Source organism: Ambystoma mexicanum, chromosome 3q (genome assembly GCF_040938575.1).
Source record: "Ambystoma mexicanum isolate Mex_15411 chromosome 3q, UKY_AmexF1_1, whole genome shotgun sequence".
NCBI lineage: Eukaryota > Metazoa > Chordata > Amphibia > Caudata > Ambystomatidae > Ambystoma > Ambystoma mexicanum.
In genome coordinates, this window is record NC_090926.1 from 742,610,858 (window position 1) to 742,627,373 (window position 16,516).

Genomic DNA, 16,516 nt, shown 5'->3' on the forward strand with positions numbered 1-16,516 from the left:
ATAATTCGGTACACTCTGGAACTGGCCACAGTCCTTTTTATACTTTGTTTGGGCATCACCCTCGAACCTCAAACCTTGACTCACCTCAGAACCTCGGAATGCCTGCAGTAGAACATCTGCATTCTACAATTACCCAAGCCTTCAAAGAGGCAACTACGCATTTACAACAAGCCAAGAGAAAATACAAGGAGAATGCTGATCTACATCGGAGTGAAGCACCTCCGTATCAGATTGGGGATCAAGTGTGGTTAGCTACCAGACATTTACCACTCAAAGGGCCTCGAACTTTTAACCCAAAATATCTGGGACCTTATTCTATTACGGCAATAATTAACCCAGTGGCTGTTAAACTTGATTTACCAGCTAGTATGCGAATTCACCCTGTTTTCCATGTGTCACTTCTGAAACCAGTGGTACCCGGAACCCGACTACTCAAACCTCCAGAACCTATTCTAATAGATGGGGAGCCCGAATTCAAAGTGAAGAACATTTTCGACTAAAAAATGTTTAGGTCAAAACTGTTCTACCTAATTGATTGGAAGGGGTACGGACCTCAGGAGAGGTTGTGGGAACCCAGCGACCATGTGCATGCACCTCGATTAGTCAGGAAATTCCACCGACTCTTCCCAGACAAACCAAAACCCCCGGAGGGAACAACCTTGGGAGGGGCCTTGGGGGGGAGTGCTGTCATGATGCCCGCTCCCGGGGAGCCGGTTCAAGCCTGGCATCCCCGAAAGCGGACATCCAGTCCCCAAGGAAGGACCCAGCAACCCCATATAGGGGTCCTTTGGACAGTGTCCTGGCGCCTAAGGCGCCAGGCTCATAAGACATCAGTCTTGGCGCCATAGGCACCAGGCTCATTATGGGAATGCTTGGGTGCACTTACCTGATGCAGACCATGCTGCAGGATCCCGGCCTCCTTGAGGCCTGAAAGGAACTACTTTACCTGTGGGACTAATTTACCATCCGGGCGGGGAAGGATACATACCTGATTGGAGGAAGGATACATACCTGGAACTTCTTCCAAGGCTATTTAACCCCACCCGAACAGCCACACGTGCTTTGCGTTGTTCTGCATCTAGCAGCTGGACGCTCACCGTGTCTGCTCCTGCATCCTGACTTCTGCCACGCCTGCCAGCATCCTGGATCACCTGCAAAGGAAGAGAAGAAGAGAACAGAAGAAGGAAAAGTCCTTACCTGCTAAATCCGCATCCCGGAGACATCTCGCCGACAATCCTGAAAAGGAAGACTTTAATTTAAAAGCTCATCGCGTCGATCGCTACAGCGCCGCATTCCACTCACCTTTACAGGGCGCCTCCATGTTCAGCAGCGATCATCCGGATTCGCAGTCACGCCCCAGCGCCTAGGGAGAAAAACACCAGAACAAAAGGTGAGAGAGAGAAGGGAATAAGGAAAGCTAAATCTCCATGTTAAGACTTACCTGTTGATTCATTCCCTCTTCATTTCAGGTCCGCGCCGCATCCTGGCATTTCCGGACCCCGGCCCCTAAGGGGAAAAAGAGACATCAGCGTTAATGAGCGAATGAAAAGACATTACCAAAAAACGCTCATTAAAGACTTACCTGATTTCTACAAGGATTTCACCTCTCATCTCGGGTCGGTGCCTGTTCCCCGGCATTCCGTACCCCGGCCCCTATGGGGAAAAAGACACTAGCATTAGTACATTAATGCATGGACACAAGGGGAACCTCTTATCAAAAAACTTACCTGGAAGCCAAGCAAGTTTGATTCTCACCAATCCGAAAATCCAGTGAAGTAACTGGATACCAACGCGCCCCTGCATCAGAAGCAGGATGGAGAGCTCGTCCTTCCAGACCCTAAGGTGAGACGCTATGAGAAATCACAGAAGGGTTTCAAGGAGGGTGAGAGGGGAAAGTGGGAGGCTGATTGCATTACCCCGCAGACAGTTAATCCCCTATTTTCGCCTACAGAAGGATACTTCTGCGAGCCAGACAAGCCAGATTTGTGGGCCTGGTCCAGTCCGTCTTCCGAACCCTGCGCATCACCTTAGAAGAGGTCACAGCAGCGCGAACCAGGCCAGCGCCTCCGTGGGAGTCAGGTGAGCGTAACAGGAAGTTCCTGCATTTTGTCATTTAAGGGCGTCTTTACCAGTTCAAGGACCTGCCCTTTGGCCTGAAATTAGCCACAAGGGTATTCACCAAATGCTTTTCCCTAGTGGCAGCGCCTCTGCATTGCAAAGGAATCCACTCTATCCTTACCTAGACGTTTGGCTCATCCGGCCCCCCGCCGACGCGCTGGCAAGCCAGCACACATATTGCGTAGACCATCACAATTCTTACGTGGCTAGGATTCGCAATCAACTATCTTGCGTATTGCCATCTCAGAATGCACTATTCTTGGGTGCCCGGCTCAACACACACTCGTGTCTAGTGACTCACTCGGAAGAGAGGGTAAAGGCTATCCTGGGAAAGGTCCACCGGCTATCCACAGCCTTTGTTGTGACTGTTCGGTCCATCAAGTCCTTGTTGGGGATGATGTCCTCTTGCATCCATCTGGTCCCTTTTTGCAGAGGAGACCTCTTCAGGAATTTCTGGATGCCAGATGGCAGCAAGTCACTGGCACATGGACCAACAAGATCGTCCTCAATCGGGCATTCCGTCAAGCCCTGCAATGGTGATCAGTTCGTCCACATCTCTCGCAGGGCGCTCTTTTCCAGATCCCGGATTATCAGGCTACAGTCACAATCGATGCCTCTCTGGAGGCTTAAGGGGCTCACACAGGACATTCTCACGCCAGAGGTCTCTGGCTACTGAAAGAAAAGGATTTGCACATCAATGTCCTGGAACTGCCGGCAGTCTTCTGGGCCCTCAAGTCTTTTCAGCCTCCACTCCAGGGGTAGGTCGAAGGTGGTGCGGATCGTCACGGACAACACGACCACCATGTTTTACATCAGGAAACGGGCGGGAACACGCTCCCCCGGGCTCTCCGTGCAGGTGCAGAATCTGTGCTGCTGGGCCATCGCTGAACGCATGTTCCTCATCCCATTACACCTGGCAGGCATCCAGAACACTATTGTGGACTCTCTCAGCAGAGCGTGTGCTCCTTCCCTGAATGGGAGCTTCAGCAAGCGCAGGTATCTTGTCTCTTCAACGAGTGGGATCTCATTCAAATAGACCTCTTTGCGACAGCTACCAACGGCAAGTGCCAAAGTTTTGCCAGGCAAGGAGTCTGGGGGATGCCGTCTTGTTCCCTTTGGAGGGCCTCTTCCTGTACACATTCCCACTGATTCCGCTGTTGCTCAGAGTGATCAACCCACTGAGATGTTGCCACTGCAAGATGATTCTCATTGCTCCAGCGTGGCCCAGTCAGATCTGGTACTCAGGCCATCTCCATCTGTTGGTGGTTCTAGCCATCAGACTGCCTCTGCTTCCAGACCACCTCTCCATAGAAGACGGATCAATCCTGCACCACGACCCAGTGTCTCTGAGCCTCATGGCTTGGCTCCTACAGCCCTAGAATTTGGACACTATTCGCTGCCCTTGCAATGCAAGAAGATTCTAGCCAAAGCCAGTGCCCACTCTATGCTTGCTTGCTACAACCACAATTGAAGTGTGGTGTCGGACACAGAAGATTTCCCCACTGTGAGTGACTGTGCCGCAGCTTCTCCCATACCTGCCCTCACTGGCCAAGCCTGGCCTCGCCCACGCATCTATCAAGGTCCACCTGGCCACCATATCCTGCTACCCGGGGCTCCAGGCAAGCTCTCCCTGTGGTCGCACAGGCTTGTTAAGGAGTTATTCGAGGGTCTCTTCAGAACATTCCCTCTGGTGAAGGCTCATGCATCGGTGGGGGGGCTAGACGTGGTAGTGTCTAAGCTAATGGGGTCTCCGTTTGAACCCAAACATCGAGCCCCTTTGAAGTTTCTGTCAACGAAAACCGCCTACCTGGTGGCGATCACCTTGGCCAGGTGGGTCGGGGAGATACAGGCCCTCTCCTGTAAGCCTCTGTATTTGTCCCTCCACTGCGGTAAGGCAGTTCTACAAACTCATCCTTCCATCATGCCAAAGGTTCCATCAGACTTTCATCTCAATAAGCTTTTGGTTCAGCCCGTTTTCTTCGCAAATCCTTCTTCGCCTGATGAAAGGGCGTTGCATTCGCAGGATGTTGTGCGTGCCCTAAAGCTTTTCTTTGCACACACTAAAGTTTCAAAAGACTTCCCAGCTTTTCATTAATTTTGGAACTGTGGGACATAGGAAGGCCCTGTCTAAGGCTTCCATCTCCAGGTGGCTCTGCGAGAGTATCATGCATTGCCATTGTCTGCCCAACAGACCGCTTCCAGGCCGGCAGAGAACCCATTCCACCAGAGCCATCGCAACAACAACAGCCTTTCTCTCTGGTCTTCTCCTGCTCAACATCTGCAGAGCTGCTATGTGGAGGTCTACCCACACCTTCACAAAGTTTGACTGTTTTGAAGGGATTCCAGGGAGGAGTCATGGGTCGGCCAAGCAGTGCTCCACAATCTGTTTGTTTGAGGTGAGTCTGTTCCAGGAATAAGTGTATTCTTTCTGTGAGCCTTGCCACCTCCCGTGGTTGTGTGTATATACTGCTGTGTAATCGTATTCATGAGCATGTGAATCCAGGAGAGACCCCATGCTGGAGAAGGAACAAGTTACTTACCTGTAACTCTTGTTTTCCAGCATGGGTCTTGCATGGATTCACATGCAAACCCTCCCTGATTCCCCCCTCTGACTCTTTTTGGGTCATACAGCCACTTTACGTGTGCGACCAAATCTGAAGATGGCTGCCAGGGGTGGAGTTTAGGAGGACGAGTGTCATTGGCTGGGGACAGGACACTGGTAGACTATAGAAGAGACGAGCAGTTTTATCTTAAAGCTAAACTGCTTTAATTTGTACAGAGGATTTCCAGTCTGACAACAGGGAATATTCATGAGCATGTGAATCCATGCAAGACCCATGCTGGAGAACAAGAGTTACAGATAAATAACTTGTTCCTTTCATAGATATGTGGCCCTCCTCAACCTCCTTTTGCAGAATGTGATGCCTGAGCAGGATGCTCCTGCCTACAAAGCTGAAAGTAAGATGACAGCTGGCAGTGAGCGTCTCTCTAATAAAATTGCTAACCTGATAGACACTTCAGTTCTTTTAATCCCTATGAGGCCAACAGAGGAAGCAGTGTATTATTTCAAGGTATTTTTAGATCTCCCAATTGACAGCAATGACCTTTATTATATCATATTTTAGAGTTAGTTATTTTGTTCTGGTAGCACCCTAATTTTGCAGTAGGTAGCATTCAGAGTTGTTCCTAAAATGTTTTCTTTCCTTACTAACTTATATCTGGATTTCGTTTTCTCTTTCTCCTTCTATGCATGATTTGGTCCCTTTTTCCTTAGAAAGCGGATAAGCGTGCGTTGGAGGGCAAGGTGAGCCGCACGCAGTTTGATGCCACCAATGAGCAGCTCAACAAGATGATGCAGGATCTTCTGGAAAAGGTCACAGGGCAGGAGCAAGACTGGCAGAAAGTGGTGGACAAGATCTCATTAGAGATGGAAACCAAGGTGAGTGGAAGGTTCCAAACTGTACCTGCACTACTTTTGACTTCTCTCTCCAAAGTTTTACCCTGGCATCCTATCTTCTGAAAGGGTCTCGAAAGGATTGACTAAATGTAACCACAATCCAGCCAAATATCAAAGTTAGGAGCAGTTGATCGTAATCTTGAAACTCTGCTGGATGCACAAGCTGAAGAATATTTTGTGTTGCTTTTGAATCTTCAAGGATTCCTTCCCTCATAGCTGATATCACCCTAGACTCCAGTAGCAGAACATTCATTTCGTGGCAATACTATTCTTGCCTTCTCTTGTAATGGCAGCTCATTTCATCCTTCCCCCATCTCAGTTACCCATTGTGTGCTATTTCTCAAAGCTCACTCCACCCACCACTAATCACTTCCCTACCCTTGAGCTGCGACTGTAGATCTCCCCACCTGTCGCTCATCTTCCCACTCTCCCACTCACTTATTTTGAAACCGCATGTTCAAGAGGCCTACCTGCCTCTACCCACATTGCCACCTAGTTCTATGCTACAACTAAAACTCCCTTCACCCGCCCCTTTATCACATTCCTTCCTCTTGTGCTGTGCCTCAAGATGCCTGTATGCCATTTATCCTTATGCTGTGACTTGAGGTCCCTCAACTGCATCTTATCAGATGTGTCCCCTGTATCTTTCAGCTGGATCGCCTTGAGCTGGACCCTTTCAAGCACCAGTTAGAAGATCGCTGGAAAGCTATCCATAAGCAGCTGAAAGATCGCGCACCAACCTACGAGGCTGACGATGCAGCTGGCATCAGAAAGTGAGAATAGCACATGGAGGGATCTGACGGGTTATGAGATGTTACATTGAAACATAGCAGTACAACCTACTTTCTTTCCTTTTAGTATGTCGGGGTAAAAAACAGAATTTGATGATTCTCTTTGAGATGTTATGACCCATTCTGGCATGTTCTGTCCCCCTAGCCCTCTTTTACTCAGGGAGGGAGTGACCATTATCAATCATACACGAACCTTGTGGGTGAGATTTCAAATCGTTTTGGCTGTGGAAATGGAGATACGATTAAAACAACATATTGCAAGGGGATGAGATATCGTGGTTATGTTAAATGTGGAATCATGGGGCCTGGGTTCCAATACCTCACATGATCGTGAACAAATCCCTTTTATTCCAATTTGCCTCAGTACCATATTAGGCATACTTGGAATCAGCAAAGCCCTGGTATTGGCTCTTTATTAAAACCTGTTACGACTAATGATCTTAATAAACCATGCATTGGCTTTGTTGAGAAATGTGTAGTTCTCAGGGCTGAGGTGTGCACTGCAATCGGACAGTAGTTGGCAGCACTGCTCATTTATCCACTGTAGAGCACGACCTATGGGAACGCCTTCTGTCTTAAAGGTGCACACTGATTGCACAGGTGAAATCCCAAGCAGTCACTCTCAACAAAAAAACAAAATGTAAGACCCCCAACGCACAGTGAACATGGCTTAAATAGACTTAGACTGAGACTTAGGAGGTTCTACAATCATGTAGGTCAAGTCATGGTCAAGAGCTTTTTCGATATTTACTCTGTTTTCCAAAATGTTTTTAAAATATAAGGAGTTTTTGTGCTCCCTAGCATCTATGTCCCCAATGGGTCTCGACACTGTATTAGTTGTACCGGGGTGATGTCCCTGTCCTTGGGTGGCTGTCTCCCATCTGTGTCGACCGTCTCCAAGTCCAGTGGCAGTTCTGTGTCAGGTTTCCTTCCCCTATTCAGGCTATCTTTTTCCTCATTTAAGTTTCCTTCTCCTTATTTCACTTTAATTATCCTTTTCAGATTGGCCTTGTGTGGGTGGGAAGTTTTCTATTATAGTTGGTTTGGCCTTAACTTGCTGACTCAGAATCCTGGTTCTGACCCAAAGCAAAATGGAGTCTCACAGTGTCAGCTCTGATTGGTTGGAAGACAATGCAGAACAACAATGAACATTCTAAACTGTCACTCTGTGCCTTTCATCATCAAAACCCCATCTGAGAGGACGTGTTTTGTGGCTGCTCCTGCTTTAGACTTGGGCCTGGTGGATTTTATCCTTCAGGTGTTAGCAGTTGAGCGGCTACTTTCTTGGGGGTTCCGGGAGAAGACATCAGTTGACAGGAATTCGTTTTTGAAGACAGGAGACTCAGAAGATCTTTATGAATTCGCTCAGGAGATAAGTGACTTTATTTGTACAGTAACTCTGTTCTTCCCCAATGACATTTTCCTTGAAAACATTTGAGAAAAGTTATTTTTTGTACTAGTACTATTGAACTTTTAAAGTTCGCGTGTGTTTTCCAGCACGGTAGCGAGAGAATCTGTTGGTCGCGTGCGACTTCAAGTGCGCGTGTGTTTCCCAGCGCAGTACCGTGAGAATCTGTCTGTCGCGTGCGACTTCAAGTGCGCGTGTGTTTTTCCAGCGCAGGAGTTCCGTAGCGTGAGGATCTAAGAATCGCGTGCGTATTCTAGTGCGCGTGTGTTTTTCCAGCGCGGGTGTGCTGTAGCGCGTGGATCTGAGAATCGCGTGCGTATTCAAGTGCGCGTGTGTTTTTCCAGCGCGGGTATTCAGTAGCGTGTGGATCTGAGAATCGCGTGCGTTTTTATGTGCGCGTGTTTTCTATAGCGCTTGTGCTTCTATGCGAGAAAACTTTTTGTCGCGTGTGAACTAAAGAGCGCGTGTGTTTTCTGACACGTTAATCTAAGAACCGCGTGAGATTATTGTCGCGCGTGTGGTTTCTAGCGCGTGTCCTTTTTTTTTCCGCGTGTATTCGTTCGTGGGTGAACTTTTTGTGCGCGTTCTTCAATCCAGGAGGATTTCAACGAGAAGCTCATCTGTATGGACATAATTCTCACGTGTATTCTTCAAGGATTAAAAAACTCAACAGAAGTGTAAATAGTTTGAACAGCTTTGAGAGAAAATAAGAAAGAATCTATATAAGACAATCTATCTGGAGATCAGTGCATTTTGGAAAAGAGACAACGAACTAAGCTTTCCAGAATGGCTTCAAGTAAGAAGTTGCTATAAACTTCATGAGTCTCAAGTAAGAGAGATTTTCAGCTTCTTACAAACTTCTCTAAGAAATTTCAAGAGAAGAACCAGGTATGAGTCTTAATTATTAGTTAGGGATTTAATGTTTTCCCATTCATAAGGTTAGTAAGTAAATAAAGGAATTGTATTTGCTTTTCTTATATCCTCTGCAGGTTCAGCTCTGATTAGCCTTGACACAGTCTGCCTGGTGTTGTTTTGTTATCCACTTCCCCCTTTCCCTTTGGGGTGTAGTTAACAGAGCTGAATTAAAATCTAGTTCTGGGAATTACATTTCAGGGGGATTGTCGGGGGTTCAGCAGCTTCTGCGGACACAGGACCTCTCAGCCTGACATTCTGGCAGGGTCCCCATTCTTCCCCACATGGAAAGGCTGTAACGCAGCCCAGCCAGAGCTCCAGGCTGGGCTTGGGGATGGTCAACCCACATGGGGGAAGGGTGCCCAAGGGCAGGGACATAACCCCCGACTATCATGGAGGTCTGGCTGGGATGTGTTACAGAAATTACCCCCGGGAAGGGAGGGGGACCCTGCCAGGGCTCCCTGGTACTGCCGTTGCACTTGGGGATGGTGAACCCACATGGGAGATGGGTGCCCAAGGCCAGGTATGTGATCCCCAACCTTCCTGGTATTCTGGCTGGCCAGCATTACAGCTTCTGCCTCGGCAAAGGACGGGGAATGTCCCGGGCCTCCCTGGAACCGCTGCTGGGCTTGGGGATGTTCAACAGACAAGTGGAATCAGCTGCCCAGGGCCAGGGATATGACCCCCTACAACCCTGGAGCTCTGGCTGGGTTACGTTACAGCTGCTTCCCTCAGGGAAAGGACAAGAACCCTGCCAAGGCTCCCTGGGACTGCCGCTGCCCTTGGGGATGGTCAACAAACATGGGAGACAGCTGCCCAAAGCCAGGGACATTACCCCTGACTTTCATGGAGCTCTGGCTGGCCTGCCTTACAGCTTCTCTCTCTGCGAAAGGTCGGGGACCCTGCCGGAGCTCCCTGACACCGTTGCTGGGCTTGGGGACGGTCAAACCACATGGGAGACAGTCGCCCAAGGCCAGGGACATCAGCCCGACCATCCTGGAGTGTGGGCTGGGCTGCGATACAGAATTTCCCTTGGGGGAGAGAATGGGCCATGCCAGGGCTCCCTGGAGCTGCCGCTGTGCTTGGGGATGGTACATGTCCCGGGCCTCCCTGCAACCAACGCTGGGCTTGGGGACGTTCAACCCACATGGGAGTCAGCCGCCCAAGGCCAGGGATACAACCCCCTACCACCCTAGAGCTCTGGCTGGGCTGCGATACAGAATTTCCCTTGGGGGAGGGAAGGGGACCCTTCCGGGCTCCCTGGAGCTGTCTCTGTGCTTGGGGACGTTACACCCACATGGTAAACGGATGTCCAAGGCCAGAGACATCACCTACAACCATCCTGGAGTTCTGGTTGGGCTGCGTTACAGCTTTTCCCCACCAGGGAGTCCTGGCAGTGTGCTGGTACCTTCCCAAAGGGAAAAGCTGTAACGCAGCCCAGCCAGAACGCCGCAGTGTTTGGAGGTGATGTCCCTGGCCTTGGACATCCGTTTACCATGTGTGTGTACCGTCCCCAACCACAGCGGCAGCTCCAGGGAGCCCCAGCAGGGTCCCCTTTCGGCCCCCAATGGTAATTCTGTATCATAGCCCAGCCTGCGCTCCAGGATGGTCAGGGCTGATGTCCCCGGCCCTGGGCGGCTGTATCTCATGTGGGTTGAGCATCCCCAAGTGCAGCGGCAGTCCCAGGGAGCCTCGGCAGTGTCCTCGTCCTTTCCCAGAGGGGAGAAGCTGTAACGCAACCCAGCCAGAGCTCCAGGGTTGTAGGGGGTTGTATCCATGGCCTTGGGCGGCTGACTCCCATGTGGGTTGAACTTCCCCAAGCCGAGAGTTGGTTGCAGGGAGGCCCGGGACATTCCCCGTCCTTTCCCTGAGGGAGAAGCTGTAACGCAGGCCAGCCAGAGGTCCAGGAAAGTTGGGGGTAATGTCCCTGACCTTGGGCCACTATCTCCCGTGTGGGTTGACCATCCCCAAGTGCAGCGGCAGTCCCAGGGAGCCTCGGCAGGGTCCCTGTCCTTTCCCAGAGGGGAGAAGCTGTGACGAAACCAAGCCAGATTCCAGGGTGGTTTAGGGGGTCATATCCCTGGCCTTTGGCGGCTGACTCCTGTTGTGACGTACCTGGGCCCATTCACACAATTACGCGCGGACACCAGGCATGTCTTTACCCTCTTTATTCCTTTTACAAACTGCCTTCCTTTCCCCTTCTCCTCCCTCCTCCCGCCCCTCCCTCTGCCGTTCGTGGTTTCGCTTTTCCCTTAAAGGGGCAGGTGCCCTTTGCTATGTAACAACTCCCATGTGGGTTGAATATCCCCAAGCCCAGCATTGGTTCCAGGGTGGCCCGGGGCATTCCCTGTCCTTTCCCAGAGGGAGAAGCTGCAATGCAGGCCAGCCAGAGCTCCAGGAAAGTCAGGGATAATGTCCCTGGCCTTGGGTGGGTGCCTCCCATGTGGGTCTTTCCTGGGGCTTGTGGGTAATACAGTCTGGGGCGATTCACCCAAGTCAGACATCTGTGGATGTCCACGGGTGTCTTCTTTTCAGAAATGCATGGGGTTCCCTGTTCTCATTGGTGGCTTCGACACCCTAGGCCCAAATATGTAGATTGTATCCCCAAACTCTTTGGGGGTTACCAGTGGTTTAGCCTTTTCCCTTTGTGCCCAGGTAGGTGTCAGGTCCAGTTGCGAATTCCTGCAGGAATGATAACCCACCAGACCGCTGAAGCCTGCCAGCCTAACAATCCCGATAAACTAAAACTATCAAACTGGCAAACCCAAGGGGAAAGGGGAATTGGAAAAAATAACAAACGCAGATCTTCTCTAGCACCCTTGTCTTCAGCTTCCTTCTTGGACTGGATATTTTTGGGTAAGCGGTTGCCGTGAAGACCTAGAAGGTAACCACAGTGATTTACATACAATCTACTATTCAGTTACCCACTCATGTCCCGACTCATTTTCCTTCCAACCCAAGTCCCAAGAAATACTTGCAGCCTATGCTTCCTGAGCTGATAGGCTTCCTTAATAGAACTGCTGAACAAATGCTGAAAGTCTTTTTTATTTTTTTTGTATGTACAGCTTCTGAAGAGAATCTCCTTCACTCTACAACTTTTTAATTATTTTGGTCTGATTAGTCTTCCCTTTTAAACATTTTCTGAATTCTTCTGCCTTCTGATGCAGCAGAACTTGCCCACGTGACTGGAGATCAATTTATGAATCTTCTTCTTTTAAATGAGATCGCTTCCTTTGACTCTCTTTTCTAAATCCGAGAAATAGGGTAAATGACTGGCTTCACTCAATTGCGCCTGCATGCTCTATCCGCTCACCTCAAAATAATGTCTTTTTTCAAAATGTGAGTCTGCTTAACCATGCTCTCACTTCCTCACTTCGCCGCTTTGCCGCTGCCTAACCTGACAGTTCTAAGAATGAAGAACTCAGCTGTTAAACTAACTGTTCCTTGGATGTGTAGTGAATTATACAATGTTGCATGGCATGTACTAGCGCGTCTTAAGGTCCCTTCTTCTAATGAAGACCCACGTGAAACTAAAACGAGAGCTACAGAACTGGAATTAAAGTTAGTTTTCTGCAAATATTAATTGTTAGTAACTATCCTATGATCGCATCGTACAGCTGCACACACTTGGTTAAATTATTAGTCCGCGAGCAAGAACGCTGCTATCTTGATACGAACGAAGCGAGACGTGCGTGCGCAGGTAGCAATTGTATTTTCGCAACAGTTCACTTCCCTTGCATATAAAAGTTACGTGCCTTCAACTTGCACACGCTGAACTGTTACTTAACTTTTTACATCTAACTCTTTGTATTTACTGAAAAGTTGAAAGAACTTGGTTTTAAAATTCACTTGATGTTCTTCTTCTGTTTCTTCTGTGGTTTATTTGCTATTGCTGCCACTGTGGTTTCCTCTTGACTCTCACATCTGCTCTTCTTTAGAAATGGAAAATCTTCAAAGTATTTTACTAAAATCTTGCTGAACTATGAAACTGCGACCTGTTTGTTTCCTTGAAATCTAGAATGAAATGCTGTTTAGAACTCCCAGTGGAATTCCAAACTACCTCACAACCAGGCTTCTCCAATCACTGCTGCAAGGCTAAGCCGCCATCTTGCCCTGGGGAAACAAAGGCTTCCTGGAGGCCAAGTTAAGGAAACATTTCATAATCCCAATCACTAACCCCAACATCTACATCCACTTACATACACTAACTGGATCATCCTACTGATCACCCCTTCTGCGCCTCCAAATAAAGTGTTTTAGTCGTGTAGATTTAAGTGAAAGCCTCAATGGATATTTAGGTTGTGTACCAATGTACCATGCGATCCTGACAGTAGGTGCACCCACACATGTTGTCAGGCTTTCTCAAATCTGATGTTGTCCCCGGAAGCTGCTGAACCCCCGCAGTCCCCTTTGGATGCTAACCTCTTAACTGGTATCAAACAGTTCAGTTGAGAGCACCCCCAAGGGAAAGGGGGAAAATGGGACAAAATAATAAACTTCAGGTTTTGCTCAGCTTCTTTATCTGTCAACCTGTTGGTGAAAATAACAACAAATTCACTTTAGTCACTAACCTTTGAATTCCTTGGCTCTGACTTCTCGTTATAATTTTAAGTAAATAAACACGCCACCATACCTGATTATCCTCTGTGAATAACTTAGAGGACGTGTGAATTCAAATGAAGAAAACAGAAAAATAGAGTCTCAGATGCTCTTACTAATTTCTTCAATTCGGTTGTGAAAAAGCTGCTAATCTCTCTCAGTTTAATGAGTTAATCTTCAAGCAGTTCCAATGTCATTTACCCAAACAACCCACTGGAAATATTATACATGTAGTTTGTATTGATGATTTCTAGCTGCTTCAATACCAATTCCAAAAATGACACTCTGGCTATTCAAGTTAAAATGGTTTGTTTCCTGAATATATAAAAGTGTTCATTAATTGGATCTTTTGCTGGCAAAGATGATTGCTCATAAAAGAAGCGTTCTTTTAACCAGAATATGCACATGCGTGAAGATATTGTTTACTCCTTCTAAAATGGAAGCGCACAAAAACAAGGAAAAGAGTTCAAAAATGAAACTGGCATGGGCGCATGCGTAAATGAATAGTATTCCACTCTTCTAATATGAAGTGTTCAAACAGGAAGGAGAAAGTCCTCAGTTCCGGACACTAATCCTTGAAGAGGCAGCCCAGTGATGATCACGCGCCAGGTTAGAATGTTAGTAAATTAAACATAACGCTTCAGAGTCGCATGGCTACCACACTGTCACTTGCGCAGACAGTGTAAGATTTCTAACGCTAGTCCGACGCTAATAAAAGCACTGTTACCGAAAAAGGGTACAATACTCAATATTTTATACGGCCGAAAAAACACACGACGCTAAAATGATAAACAGACCTCCACACTCCAACTAGCCAATTGCAAAAAATGTGACGCAGTTCAGTAAATTTAAATACAGTTCTAGAAGTTCAAAAATAGATTCATGAAAGAACGAAATGAACTACTATTTTAACAAAAACTAATAAAAACAGGAACAAGTTAATTAATGGAATTAATATTTAACTCCTGCTTGAAAATCACAAAGATCCATAAAAGATAATGAATTCACTTAGCTTGCTTCTTTCTTTCACCGGAACGTTTTCTAAGTTTCTTCTTAAATCTCCAACACTTTCCAGAACCAAAATAACTAATTTTAGGCACAAGGGCCTAACTAAAGTTTTCTAAATCTTAAGAGCTTCAAACATAGGACCTTCCAGCTGGGCTTCTGACAATGAAAGGCGGTTTAGAATGTTCCAACAATGCCTTTCTGTTACTTCTGACCAATCACTGATCCTTTTGGAAGTCTCCATTTTGACTTGGGAAGCTCTCCACACTCTGCACAGAAAGTTAAGGCCCAAACCATACTTTATGTTAATCATATCCTCATTCTACCACATTCAACCAAATCCCACGAAACCTGACAGTACCCCCCCCTTAATGCCCTGTCCCAGGGCCAATTTTAGAAGGATACTTTCTATGAAATTTTGAGACTAATTGTGGTGCATGCACATTCACCTCGTCTTCCCATGTACGTTCCTCAGGTCCGAAACCTTCCCAGTCTATTAAATATTGTAGTTTCCCTCTTAACCTCCTGGAATCTACAATTCTTTTCACCACAAACTCTTCGGATGAATTCTCTAACTGAACTGGTGAAGGTGGATGTACAACTCTAGTCCCCGGAATCACAGGTTTTAATAGACTAATGTGAAAAGTTGGATGTATTTTCAAGGAAGTAGGTAGTTTTAACCGTACTGACACTGGATTGATTATCTTTTCTACTTTAAATGGACCTACAAAACGTGGAGTAAATTTGTTTTTGCCCTTAATTCTCAAATGTCTCGTCGAAAGCCAAACCAAGTCACCAACCTTATATTTAGGACCCAACCTCCTTTTTTGATCTGCAAATCTTTTGTACTTCTGTTTACTATCGAAAAGTACCCTTTTTGCTCTTTCCAAATTTTTTCTCATAGTTTTTAATCGAACCTCAACTCCAGGATTTTCTGACTCTTCAGTAATTTCAAAACTTAAAAACCGTGGGTGAAAACCTCTTCCAAGATAAAATGGAGACATGTTAGTTGAATCTTTAGCACAATTATTATAAGCAAATTCGGCAAGCCAAATCAAATCCACCCATTCTTCCCCTGCCTGTAGATAACACCTCAAATACTTCTCCAGTTCTTGATTTACTCTTTCTACTTGTCCATTGGTCTCGGGATGATAACCTGATGATAAACTGACTTCCACACCCAAATCCTTACAAAAAACCCTCCAAAATCTAGAAATAAATTGAGGACCTCTATCTGAGATAATTTGATTAGGCAGACCATGCAGTCTAACTATTTCTCGCAAAAAGACTTTGGCCAAATTGTCTGCAGTAACCTCTCCCTCCATTGGAACAAAGTGAGCCTCTTTTGACAAGAGGTCCACCACAACTAGAATAGATGTACAACCCTTGTCACAAGGAAGATCTGTAATGAAGTCCAGGGAAATTGTATGCCAAGGACGAGGTGGAATAGGCAACGGCTCCAACAACCCGACTGGTTTTCCGGTTTGACTCTTCATTTGAGCGCAAATAGCACAAGTTTTTACAAAATTTAAGATGTCCTGACGCATTTTTTCCCACCAGAAGCTCCTCCTGACCAATTCTAGCGTCTTTCTAAAACCTGGGTGTCCGGACAGCATAGATTCATGACAGTCTCTTATTACTCTCTCTCTCAATGCCAAAATAGGTAAGTAAAGTTTATTTTCAAAGAACGGCAATCCTTTCTCAATTTTTCGAACCGGATCCTTTCGGACCCATTCCTCCATTTGTGCAATTGACATGGACTTTCGAACTTCTTCCTCAACATCCTCAATTTTCTGTATTCCGGCAGAAATAAAACAGCATGGATCGATAATGGATATCATCTCCTTTTCTGATTCCATCTCACTTCCAGGAAATTGACGTGATAAAGCATCAGCCTTTCCATTAAGCCTACCTGGCTTAAATGTCACTACAAAATCGTAATCAGCAAAGAACAATGACCATCTTAACTGCCTTGGTGTGAGAGTCTTGGCTGATTTCAGAAAAAGCAAATTTCTATGGTCTGTTAACACAGTCACTGTATGTCTTGCTCCTTTTAAAAAATGCCTCCACTCTTCAAAAGCAAACTTGATTGCCAATAATTCTCGATCTGAGATCGTATAATTTTGTTCTGCCATAGAGAATTTTTTAGAATAGTAAGCCACTGGATGAAGTTGTCCGGTCTCTCGATGTCTCTGAGAAAGAACAGCCCCCATGGCAAGATTCGAT

At 46.9% G+C, this 16,516-nt stretch overlaps 1 protein-coding gene across 5 annotated transcripts in view; it reads left to right on the forward strand.

Moving 5' to 3' along the window:
* QRICH2 (glutamine rich 2) overlaps window positions 1–16,516 on the forward strand; it is a 930,541-nt gene that overhangs the window by 434,461 nt on the left and 479,564 nt on the right. For all 5 annotated transcript variants that reach the window (XM_069654697.1, XM_069654695.1, XM_069654692.1 and 2 more), the window contains 2 exons: window positions 5,393–5,557; window positions 6,227–6,348. In XM_069654697.1, the coding sequence (XP_069510798.1) occupies window positions 5,393–5,557; window positions 6,227–6,348 (287 nt within the window). The remainder of the gene's footprint in view (window positions 1–5,392; window positions 5,558–6,226; window positions 6,349–16,516) is intronic.